The following is a 12,088-nucleotide window of genomic DNA, read 5'->3' on the forward strand; positions in this document are numbered from 1 at the left end:
TGTGTGTGTCAGTCTGTGTGCGTGTGTGTGTCAGTGTGTGTGTGTGTGTGTGTGTGTGTGTGTGTGTGTGTGTGTGTGTGTGTGTGTGTGTGTGTGTCAGTCCTCTCAGTGGTTCGAAAGGAGGATTGTGGGAGTGTGCGAGCGGATGATGAGGGGCGGTCGGTGGTCAGGGGGAGGAGGAGAGAGGCTTCATCACTCCGTTCGTCACCGTGGCATGACGCTGCTCCACCTGGCTGCTGCACAGGGATACACACACCTGATCCACACACTCGTACACTGGAGGTAAACACACACACACACATTTTCCTGTTACTGCTGTTGTTTTTGCTTTGTTGACATTGTTGTTGCTGTTCACAGGAATGTAAACAGCGACAGTCTGGACCTGGAACAGGAAGTCGATCCTCTGAATGTCGACCACTTCTCCTGCACGCCACTGGTAAATATACACACACAAACATCAGTGGCCAACGGGGTCAAAGTTCATTGTTCAATATTTCAAATTTGTACCAAGAAGAGGAACTTCTACCTTAAAACACGAAGTTTGATCCCTAAAGAGCAGCTTGCATCCTGTTGTGTTACTTGCTGTCGTATTGCTAACTGAGTTGCAACTAAAGGTCAACTTTCATTGTCCAGCAGTAACGCAGCGAGCGCCATATGAGGAATGTAAAAGACAACTTCAACACTAAAAGAGTGACTTTAGTTTTCAACAACTGCTGAAGAGCAATCCTTAATCAATACATGAATTAAAGCAAATCTATTCACTTTCTGGATAGAGACCATCTTCCATCCTCATAAATGGAAGTGTTGTCACGCCAACATCTGGTTGCTGCTTCCCTCACCTCTGTGTCACGTGTATTCCAGATGTGGGCATGTGCGCTGGGCCATCAGAGGGCGGCAGAGCTCCTCTACAGCTGGAACAGTCTGGCTCTGGGCATCCCTGATTCTCTGGGACGCTTGCCTCTTGCCGTTGCTCGCTCCCGAGGACACACTCGCCTCGCCACGGCGCTGGAGGAGCTGCACATGCAGCGCACGCTCGCTAACGTGGTGTCCAGAGACGTGCACACGCCTCCAGCAGACACGCACACACCGCAGCCACCACTGTCCCCTCTCTCCACCAGCCCAGATACAGGTACTGCTTACACCTGTTGCCCATCATGTGGCCTGAATCCATCTCTGTGATTGGCTGTAACAGTATGCACTCTTCCCAACAGGTCTGAGCTCCTCCAGCAGTCTCCCCTCCCCCAGTGACCCCTCTTCACCCTCCCCTAGCTCTGCTTACTCCAGTGGCCCCGCCCCCATGGAGACATCGCCCTCTTCCCCTTCGTCTCCTTCCTCCTCTTCCTCACTATCTGTCTCCCCTCCCTCCCCCTCCTCCCTACCTCTGGAGTCCATGTGGGGGGAGGAGACAAACACCACTTTCAGCACAGGTAACATTAGCGTTCATTTATTTGTAATTCGCCGACGTACCTGATGAGGTCACTGATTGTCAATTTCGATCTTGCAGGTTTGAACCCTGGTGGTTCCAGAGACTCCCCCCTTCACCTCATGGACTATGAGAGCGTCTCTGCCAGTCACGCTCAGTCATACATGCACACGGCGAGCAGGCGGCGGTCGCACGCCACACTGGAGGAGCAGCTGCTGAGCTACAGTGAGAATGCCGAGAACGAAGGCGAGGAAGAGGCGTATCTGGAGGAGGAGGTGCTGCAGGTACCAAAATATAGTCCCGTACTTTAGACCAGACTCATTTTTTAAATGTATTTAATGAAAAAAAATTCACCGTTGCTATGGTTACCTTCCCCACACAACAGGTTGACATGGCAACGCTAGCAGAGCAAATCATCGAGGCAACCCCAGAGCGAATCAAACAGGAGGATTTCCCCAGGGGGGCGGAGTCACCACTCCGAGAAAGGTGGGACAACCCGGCCATACAGGACACCTGGCTGGCTACATACCTGGAAACGGTCGACACCCACGCACACTCCCCTCCCAGGTAAGCCCCGCCCCAAAAGAGGCCAGAAAAGTGTAACCATTAGAACCAAACGTTGTCATGAGATGTGTGCACATGTGCTTGCAGGCGTGTGTGCCCCCCCTCACCACTCAGCGCTTTAGCCCTCCAGAGGCTCCGCCCTCCCTCTTCTGCAGCATGGGCAGAATTCCTCAACGCCTCAGCCAATGGAAAGATGGAGCGAGATTTCGCCCTGCTGACGCTGACAGACGGCGAGCAGAGGGAGCTTTACGAGGCCGCCAGAATCATCCAGAACGCCTTCAGGAGATACAAGGTGCACATGGCGTTATGGGAAGTGAGGGAGCGAGCAATATTAGGCATAAAGGTTTCCTTCTAGTGCGGGGCGAGCCGTAATCCGCCTCTAAGTTTAGTCTGTGTGTCCAAGAACAGTTCAGTCCCGTAATCTAGTCCGATCGTTCACTTCCTTCTCCCCCAGCTGAATTTGGTCATGCTAGTCTAATTCTCCAAAGGTTTGTTAACAAGGGCTGAACTGTTAACAAAGCATTTGCAGCCATTCAGCACCAAAAATGTCTTTCTGTATTCTCCACTGCTCTTTATAAAATTTGTGTCTGCTAACAAAGAAAGAAATGCCCTCAGTATCTCAAACATCCACCTCATATATGCAGGATGTCTGCAGTCAGACAAGCATACCAGAGGAAATACATCCTTAAACTTCAGAGGTCACTCTTTCATACCATCCATCTGCTGTCATCTAGGTTTGGTTTGGCAGTTTATTCCCAGGAATCTTAGTATTTTCTCTTTATTTTCAGGGTCGGAGGTTAAAGGAGCAGCAGGACATGGCTGCGGCCGTCATCCAGAGATGCTACCGGAAGTACAAACAGGTGTGTGTGTGCTGAGCTGTTTGAGTTTGTCTCGAGCTTCACTAACACTAAACTAACCTGCCATGTCTCTTTACCATCTCTCTCTCTCTCTTTCTCTGGCTAGCTAACATGGATAGCTCTGAAGGTAATGTGGCTGACAGTAGACGTAGTGATGTGTAGTCAGTACATCGCCCTGTGTGTGTGTTGGTGTGTGGCTCACTGTTTAACGACCGCAGTAATGTATCCGTACTACCTCGAGCTCACGATGTCACTTTATTTTAGATCCAGTTTTCATTCGAGCTGGAACAGAGAGGCCCAAACCTGGGAAATTACATAAAATTGTTAAAGTAGGGCTTCACTGTGCAGCAATAAAATACTCAAAGATAACAACTTTATTGTCAAGTGACAAAGAAAAAAAAAATCACCTTTGACAGTGTAAAACAGCAAATATGTTCCCTTCTCTTTCAGTGGCAAAAGCAATGTAAGATAGTCCCAGCAAGTTATGTTCATCGAGATATTGAGTTCATAGCGGGATAAACTTTTACTATTACTGTGAAAGTAAAACTGAGATTAAGTTTATGCCCAACATGAACATCTTAAAAAACATGGTTCAACTCTGCTCAGAGGTTAAATGGGCGAAATGGAAAACAGAAAACAAGTGCTGTCAGCGTTAATCGCGTTAAAATGATGTTAACGCCATAACCGCATTAATGTGGCAAATCTCCGTTAGCGAGCTGATGCTGAGAGCACTGAGTAAAACAAAAAGAAAGTCAGATTTATAAAGAGTCCTGAACTGAGGTACGGTATTTGAGGTTCACCGGAGTGACGACATCAAACAGAAAACGGATGATGGATCATCTCTCCGTCAGTTTCTCTAAACACTGTTTCTTCTGTACGAACTCTAACACTCCGTTTGCCTCCTCAGTACGCTCTCTATAAGAAGATGACCCAGGCAGCCATCTTGATCCAGTCCAAGTTCAGGTCGTACTACGAGCAGAAGCGTTTCCAGCAGAGCCGGCGGGCCGCCGTCCTCATCCAGCAGTACTACCGCAGCTACAAGGAGTATGAGAGGCTCAAACAGGCACCAAGAGGCACCGCCTCCCACAACTCCAAGATCAAGTAAGACCTTATCACTCCTGAAACAAGCTAATAAACCTGGTCTGATCGCATGGAAACAAGATTCATTTCTGCCCACAAAAATAATGTAGCAATGACAGGTTAAGACGGTGGCTTCTTCCATACTCTTAAGTATAATAGTTTCCTAAAAGGAAAAAAAGTTTCATTCTGATTACAAATTGTTCCCTCAAAAAAACAAGGAAATTTTTATCTTTTCCCACAAGATAAAAATTTGTTCTCTCAACACAATGAACGAGTTTCTCCTTGTTCCTTCTGAATATGAATTTGTTCCTTCAAGAAGTACAACTTAGCCCTTAAATAAATAATTCTTTAAAACAGGTTAATAACTTGTTCAGTCAAGATAACTTTTTCCTTCAAAAAGGTAATTTGTTCCCTCAGGATAAAAACTTGAGGGAACAAGTTGCTGTCTTCTTTCTGTCGTCTGCAGAAAAATTATTTGTTTTCCCACAACAAGATCATTTGTCCCATCAGGATAATAACTTGCTCCTTTGGGATATTCACCAACGTGTTGAACATCTGGACATATGTTGTTAACTTGTTTCACACAAGAAAATAACTTTCAAAACCTTCTCTAAATATAATCACTTGTTCCCTCAAGTTTTTCTCGAGAAGATCAGTTGCTGTGCTGCCTTCATGTCAACAATGAAGCTTAATGTAAAAGTTCTCTTTAAATAAGCCTCTGCATCGAAACACAGATTTAGTTCCTCATTTTTAAGTAAGTCCCATTTATTAATGTATCACTTTTTAAGAAGAGAATGTGCTACAAAGTGCTTTACAGGGAACTTAAGTTGTGTTTTTTGTGTGTGATGCATTTTTAAGGCCATAAATTAAGAGTGAGGATTTTAAACTGATATCTGTAGCTAACCACAAGCCATTGCAACTAACAGTGGAGTGATATGTGAGACTTTGAGTGTGAGTTGAAAGCCTTGCAGTAACCCGTATCCGCTGCCATCAGAAGGTCATTTGTGACTTTAAGGAGAGCTGTTCCTGCGGAGTGTAACTTCCTGAAACCTGACTGAAAGTTATCAAGAATATTATGCGTCTCAAGTGCCTTACTTACTTGTGACCAAACAGCTTTTTCTAATATTTCTGTAATGATGGGAAGTTTCAAAATGGGTCTGTAGCTTGTCTGTGGTGTGCAGTTCTTAGCAGAGGTTGAATATCTGCTGTTCAGAGCACCTGGGTAAAGAGCCAGAGAATAATTGATCAAAGTGACCACAGAGGGCCCAATTTAAACTTTAAGATAAGGGTTTCGTTTGAGTTAGATCTCTTAAGTTGTGAGGTTTAGAAACACACACTGATGACAGATATTTTCTTTTCTCGTTGTCATTAAGGGGGTCGTTTCTGACAAAGAAACAGGACCAGGCAGCCCGCAAGATCATGAGGTTTCTGCGGCGCTGCAGACACAGGTAACAGGAGGAATTTTAAAATTATAATGATATTTTTTCTGTCAGCCCGAATTGAGTTTTAAATATATTTTTACAGGATCAAAGAGCTGAAACAGACGAGGGAGCTGGAGAGGAGAGGACTGACCACCTAAACCATTTCAACCTTTTCTCCTCTCCTCCAGCGGGGAGAGGGATGACGGCGGGAACGAGAAAGCTCAGCAGGTTTAGTTTGATGTATACAAAGAGAAAAACCAAACGAGGAAACGACAGATGGAGAGAAGGACAGTGACGGAGAGATGCCTTACCCCACGCCAACTCTATCTATCTACTGATCTATCTATCAATCTATCTATCGATCTATGTCTTCTCTCCTGTTGAATGTAGCTGTCTGTCTGCAGCTTGAAGCGCTCCGTTCGTAAGCAGCTCAGCCTCCATGGGCTCGCTTCTTTGCCCTGAGCAGTGTCTTGTAGTGAGATCCTGGCGGTCTTTTCTTACTCCTCATCTGACCGGACAATCAGAGCTTTCAGTCTATATTTACAAACTGAAGATGATATCAGGAATTGATCTGATCAGTGAGTTCACTGACAGAACAAAATGAACTGTTTTTGTAATAAAATAAATCAAGCTTTTTTTAGTAAAAACAGAAAAAAACAATCCTCAGATTAATTGCTGAGGATCCCTGTTAATATTGACCGCACTGCATTTGTTTACCTTTATATTTATTTATTGATTATTTTCAGTAAAGTGCGGTGAATAAAAACCTTCCTCACACTGCCAGATTGAAATCCTCTATCGGGCGCTTCTTCCAACAGGTCTGCAGTTTGATTTTTCCTTTCCATAACAATCAACAGCAGATGAGTCAGAGACAGGAAGTTAAGGAAGAGCGCTTTGTTTTCACAAGGAAGCACACTGAGAAAGCTGCCTCCTGGGAGGCACAGCTCAGGGCACAGTGAGCCCACATCCAAGTGTTGTTCTTTTGTTTTTTGTCCCATAATTCACTGCTGTTTGTCATTTTGGGGTTTTTTTTATATGAGGGATCGAAGGGACGTGTGAATGTTTGATTTCAGCTGCAGCACTTTTGAATGGAGCTCTGCTTCTTTTGAAATGTACATGATTCTATCAAAGCTACTTATAAATATATTTAAACACAGCCACATATAGAAACATATATACATATATATATTCTAACGTTGGACTTTATAGATGCTCTGGATGTTTTTATTTATTACAGCATGAACTGTTCCTGTGAGTGTGAGTGAATGTGTGAGTGTGAGTTCTGCACAGACTGTGAGGTCGAGTCTTAATAATCCCACCCCCCAGGCGACGGAAACTTTCCCCGAACCCTGACCTCTGACCTCAGTCAGATGCTGATTTTTCTGTTTTAGTGAGAAGATCTGATCAGAACACAGAATTAAACAACTTGTTTATTGTTTACCTTAAGTACCTTAGAGATCTGGTTGTTGCTGCCTGATCTAAACCAGAAGCTTCATTTATTCTTCACATGTGCAAAAAGGGCTTCTTCCTGTTCCTGCCTTTCACAATAAAGGCTCTTAGTGTATCCACTTGCAGAAGATGGACATTGATAAAATGTAAAGCAGATTGTAGAAACAAAATCAAATTTTATTTTCAGGTTTATTAGATCCTAAACATGTTAATATATATGTTAATCAGTATTCATGTTGGATTTATTTGGCAGTTTTTAAGGAACCAAATCTCAGAGAGAAGTCTGCTCCAGGTTTAGGGAATAAAAAGTAGTAGATTTGTGGAACACAGAGTCCGATGTGGGGAAGTAGAACTTGCAATAAGTACTGCCACCAAGGGAGTGGAGGGATCCAGATCACTTTATGAAAAAACTCCACAATTTCTCTGCTTCCTGTTTCGATGTCTTCTACTGTACAACACCTGTCAATTAAAACAATGCAATGAGTGCTTCACTCATCAAGCACCTGGATAAGACTTAAAGGGCCCTCCATCCTTTATCTTCCATCTATCTGAATTCAGGCTGTGGTGGCAGGAGGCTCAGCAGGTATTCTGGATGTCCTTCCAGATGCTCAACAGTCTAGTTCCCCCCAGGATTCTCCTCCCAGTTGAGCGATAAACCTTTAAGTAAGATAGCAACACAGATGCAGGTAGTAAGATGTGTTTTTTTAAATGATTATTATTAATGGTACTTTGAACTTTTAAGCACAGCCGCTTCCATTTGATCAAATCTCACGTTATTCTTCCTCTGATGAGGTCAGAGGTCAGATGGAGCTCCTTTCTCTTCCATATTTTAATCTGTGCAGCATTTTTATTTCAGGGCAACATTGAGGACAAAGTACTCTCCAAGTCCTGCTGTGTTTTTTAACGATGTGCTTTTGTTAGGCGGACACTGAAGCGCCCGAGCATGAGCTTTCATTACGAGTTGTTTGCTCTCAGTTTTTCTTCTTCAGCCATTGCAGTGAAGCTTTGCATGAGTTTGTATCGACTTGTTCTGCATTTTAAACCTTTAAGATGAAATCATTGTTGTATGACTCAGATGATTAAATCAACTGTTTGCTACTCGTCTCTGTTGTTTGGTTCCTTATTTTAATAACTGAACCAAAGTAATATATTTGTGATTTTCTTCACCCTTTTGTGTATTTCTGTATTAATGTGTAAATTAGATCCTAAAAGCTTTTAAAGCAAAGTTTAACCTTTGTTAACTTGTCATTCCTAAGGGGAGTCAATCCCTATAAACTCCAGTGTTAAGACTTTGCAGTCCAACTTCACAGCAGACATAAACATGTTTACAGCCTGATACATAAAACTGCTCCTCTCTCTCCACACTTGTGAACAAGAGGCCGAAATACTTACACTCCTACACTTGGGACAGTAACTTGTCCCTGACCTGAAGTGGCCTCTTTGCCATTTTCCATCTGAGGACCATGGCCTGACGGTGCTGATGGGATGGCCGCGAACCACTCCAGTGTGAGCTGGTGGCCAGCACCTGAAGAAGCCACCAGAACAACATCATCTGTGAAAAGGAGGGGTGGCTCCAGGGTGTGGCATCATGTGCAGCTGATCCACATAGCTGTTCTACATCAGCTAATCATGCTTCTATATATTTTCCCACAATCGCGTTTCACCTGTAAAATGACAAAGGTCTGTTCTATTGTATATGAGCAGGATGCCGGGTCACGAAGGGAGCTGGAGGACAGGACAGAACTGAAGGGTGCAGCTGGAAAGCTGCTAAGAAGAAACTGTTTAAAAATGAACTGTAGATAAACATTAATTTACCTTGTAACACTGTGTGCACCGGGTTATTTTTCATGAGTGATGCCAAAACCCAGTCATAAGATGATTGGCAAGAATGGTGGCAGAGCTAACCGCTGGATCAGGAGCAGGCGGTGGAGTGCCACAGACAGCTCAACTGACTGCAGCACCAGGACCAGGCCAAACACCGGACAAAACCACTGGAGGTTCGGTGTCTCTTGCCAACACTGCTTCCCCTGGCCCGGCAGTGACCCTCCACCGGATGGACAAGGCATATGACCCCCAGCCTTCATGGAGGTCTTCCAAGCAACAGTAAAGGCGTACCAGTGGCCCGCACTGGAGTGGTCACTGCAGCTGCTGCATTTGCTGTCCGGAGAGTTGAAAGTGGCAGTGGTGACCCTTCCTGCAACAGCAAGGGCCAACTTTTCAGATGTCCTCCAGGTAATACTGGAACAACTGGGGCTTGAACCAGAGGACCACTGCTGCCACTTCCGGAGAGATAGAACGGTGCCAAAGGAATGCCCATTCATCTATGCCATGTCGCCAGCCAGTAGCGGTTTTAGATACGGGCGACACGGGCGGTTGCCCGGGGCGGCTTCGTGGTGGGGGGGCAGCATCACGGGCATCAGCAAAAAAAAAAAAATTGCTCGTACTCATGCTGCCCCGACGTCAGCCAGCGCATAGTGGGAATGTCGTAGATACCGATCGGTTTTCTATCGCCCATTTGCTGGGAGTAAGGGCGCCCTCCGTTTGCGAGGTGCGCCTGCTGCTTGCGGAAAAGGGAGGAGAGGGCGGGGCGGCGGGGAGCAGCATCTAATAACCAACTCGCAAAATAAAAACAAACCAACAAACATGAAAACACCAGACATTATGATGCAGACTTATAATTTGCACTGATGGTTTTCCTCGGTGCGCCTGCTCGCTGCTGAAGTCAAAGTAAACTTTATTGTCATCTCCGCTACAGACAGTCCAGCATATAGAGACGAGACAACGAGGCTCCAGTTACAGCAGTGCAAGTAAACAAACAATAAATATAAGAAGAGTAAGAAAATAAATATACACTTTAGGACTCGGGGTAAAGGATCAATAACAATTTAAAATTTATATTTATTTGATGATTTAAAGCAGGGGTGATTCTAGGATCAGAGCTTTGGGGGTGCTGAGCACCCAGAGAGCTGCCCAGCCACCCAAGATACACTTTACTCGTCACAATGAGACTTCTTCCCTGTCTCTGTCGGTCCCTGCATCCTCCCTGTCATCGTCTGTTGTCTTCGTCTCCTTTATCAGTCATCATAATTTTACCCTCTCTGTGCAAGTCTGCAAATTTCTTTATTAAATCATAAGATTCTTAAATTCATCAAATCTCTGTGCCTGGGTCCTCGTCACAAAACATGACATCACTGTTTTGTGCATTTTAACACAATTTAATCCGTGAAAGAAAAACAAAACACTCTTTTGAAAAGTCTGTAACAAAACCATCAAATCAGATAAAGGTTATTTTAATGCTGCAAAAGAAGAATGGATTGGAATAAAATAAATACATATCCTAACCTTAATTACTGGGAGAATAATGAATGATGCTCACAGTGAGTAAAAAGTAAACTGAGTGCATTTTTTGGACAGAGATTCACTTTTAATGTGTATAATGTATAATACAGACACATAAAAACACTCCCGAAACAGAATAAATTATTACAAATAAATTATTACAAAATATGAATAAAACTATAAAAATGGAGGACACTTTGCCTGTGGTAGAATGTATACAATGTATGAAAAAATCTTTACTGCAGATACTAATTTTGTGTTGTAAGATTTATGAGTTTCATGCTTTCATAGTGGTGCTTGGGAGAGCTTGACATTTTTATCACGTGGTACACACTGTACAAAGTGTGAGAAACACTGATAAGTGTGTGTGTGCTTCTGGAAAACATTTAAAGCTGCTGTACAGAATCTTTGAAACAAGCTTAAAAAATTTTAGAATATAAACAGAGCATCTGCTCCTCTTTGCAGCTCCTCACTCCACCAGGGCTGTTTGGCTCTGATAGTGTGCAAATGTGATGCACGTACTGCACCAGTCATACAGACAACTGGACGGTCCAAAAGTTGGCCTACCTATTACTGGCTGAGGTTTTAGTAGAGTTGTGGCTGAACTACATTAAAATATATCATTAATTTTAATCTCCCCGATCAATGATAATGTTATGTTGGAATGTTGTTAAAGAGGGTCAAAATGTTTCAACCCAGTTTGTTTAGCAGATTCTGTACAGCAGCTTTAATATAGGGAGAACACAACTTCCAGACTGTGAGTAAAATCAGGTTTGTTCTCTTTGTCAGTTTAACAGTTTCTGTTGTGCCTGTCACTGTTCCCTGTCTGTTTGCTTACCTGGTTCTTCCTGACCTTGTACTTTCTCCTCACCTTCCCTCTTTCCTCTCTCCCTCTTTGGACTGACAATCACACACAAATAGATTCAATTAGGTGATAAATTACATTAACATGTAAAAAACAATACTATTAAGATCACTAATAAAAAGTCGTCTCTCAAAAGGCAAATAACCAAACCACATGAACATCTAATAAAAGATAAATATTGAAACACTGATCCAACATTATTCTTGATTGACGGATCATTTGATTTTACACTTTTACCTGAATGTGGCTCCTTTTTTTGAAAAAAAAAATATGTATAATAATCCTTATATCCATTATGAACCTGGCTGTCTCTCTGCACACACACACACACACACACACACACACACACACACACACACACAACAGGAGTTATAAGTTTAATGGGCATTCAGTCAGTTAGCTAGTTAGTATCCATTTCAAACAGGACAGTGGTAACAACAATGGTAACAACAGCAGGCTGTGGAGAATTATAAGTTTTGGATTTTAAATAGGCTGTATACATTTCAACGTTAGCAACAGGACGGTCAAATGTGGCTGATTTTACTACAGGAGGACGGATTGTAGGGTAGCAAACATTGTCAGAAAAGCAGCTAACATGTCCTGTTTTAAGCCAGACACTTACACCTCCGCTCTGCTGCGTCTCAGCCACCATCGCTCTGGCAGCAGGAGCTGGAGCCACAGCAGGGGAGAGCCGAGCTGTCTCTATCAGGTAACGTTCATATGTTGATTCATGGTTTTCTTCAGTTTTTGATCTACTGCAGAATATCTTTAAGGTTATCTGCTATAAAAACAAAACCAGGCCAGGAAAAGCTCCTTCATGTTTTTCTGTTTTAGCCTCAGTTACTTTGACACAAAAGCATCTGCAGTGATGCTCACACCTCACAAGTGTCTGCTTAGTTTATATAGATAGTTTACAGTGAAATAATTTGGAACGAAATATCTTTAATTTACAAGGTTTACAGGGTTCTTTTAACAGCCCATATCCAAAATAAATGATCATATTTATAATATTACTGACTGAGTCAAAATTGAATTGAATCCAATCATGACCTTGTGAATCAGAATAGAATCAGTTGTAGAAATCAGTGAC

The 12,088-nt window shown here is 43.3% G+C and overlaps 1 protein-coding gene across 1 annotated transcript in view; it reads left to right on the forward strand.

The window, feature by feature from the left end:
* The window catches only part of camta2 (calmodulin binding transcription activator 2), a 26,769-nt gene extending 18,872 nt beyond the window's left edge, over positions 1-7,897 (forward strand). The window contains exons 15-26 of the mRNA XM_013916048.1: positions 101-282; positions 358-436; positions 862-1,129; positions 1,212-1,427; positions 1,505-1,707; positions 1,809-1,990; positions 2,075-2,279; positions 2,776-2,847; positions 2,951-2,971; positions 3,752-3,945; positions 5,298-5,372; positions 5,449-7,897. Of these exons, the coding sequence (XP_013771502.1) occupies positions 101-282; positions 358-436; positions 862-1,129; positions 1,212-1,427; positions 1,505-1,707; positions 1,809-1,990; positions 2,075-2,279; positions 2,776-2,847; positions 2,951-2,971; positions 3,752-3,945; positions 5,298-5,372; positions 5,449-5,503 (1,752 nt within the window). The 3' untranslated portion in view covers positions 5,504-7,897. The remainder of the gene's footprint in view (positions 1-100; positions 283-357; positions 437-861; positions 1,130-1,211; positions 1,428-1,504; positions 1,708-1,808; positions 1,991-2,074; positions 2,280-2,775; positions 2,848-2,950; positions 2,972-3,751; positions 3,946-5,297; positions 5,373-5,448) is intronic.
* The last annotated feature ends 4,191 nt before the right edge of the window (positions 7,898-12,088 follow it).

This window comes from Pundamilia nyererei, unplaced genomic scaffold (genome assembly GCF_000239375.1).
Source record: "Pundamilia nyererei isolate P.nyererei 1_Seehausen unplaced genomic scaffold, PunNye1.0 scaffold00439, whole genome shotgun sequence".
Lineage (NCBI taxonomy): Eukaryota > Metazoa > Chordata > Actinopteri > Cichliformes > Cichlidae > Pundamilia > Pundamilia nyererei.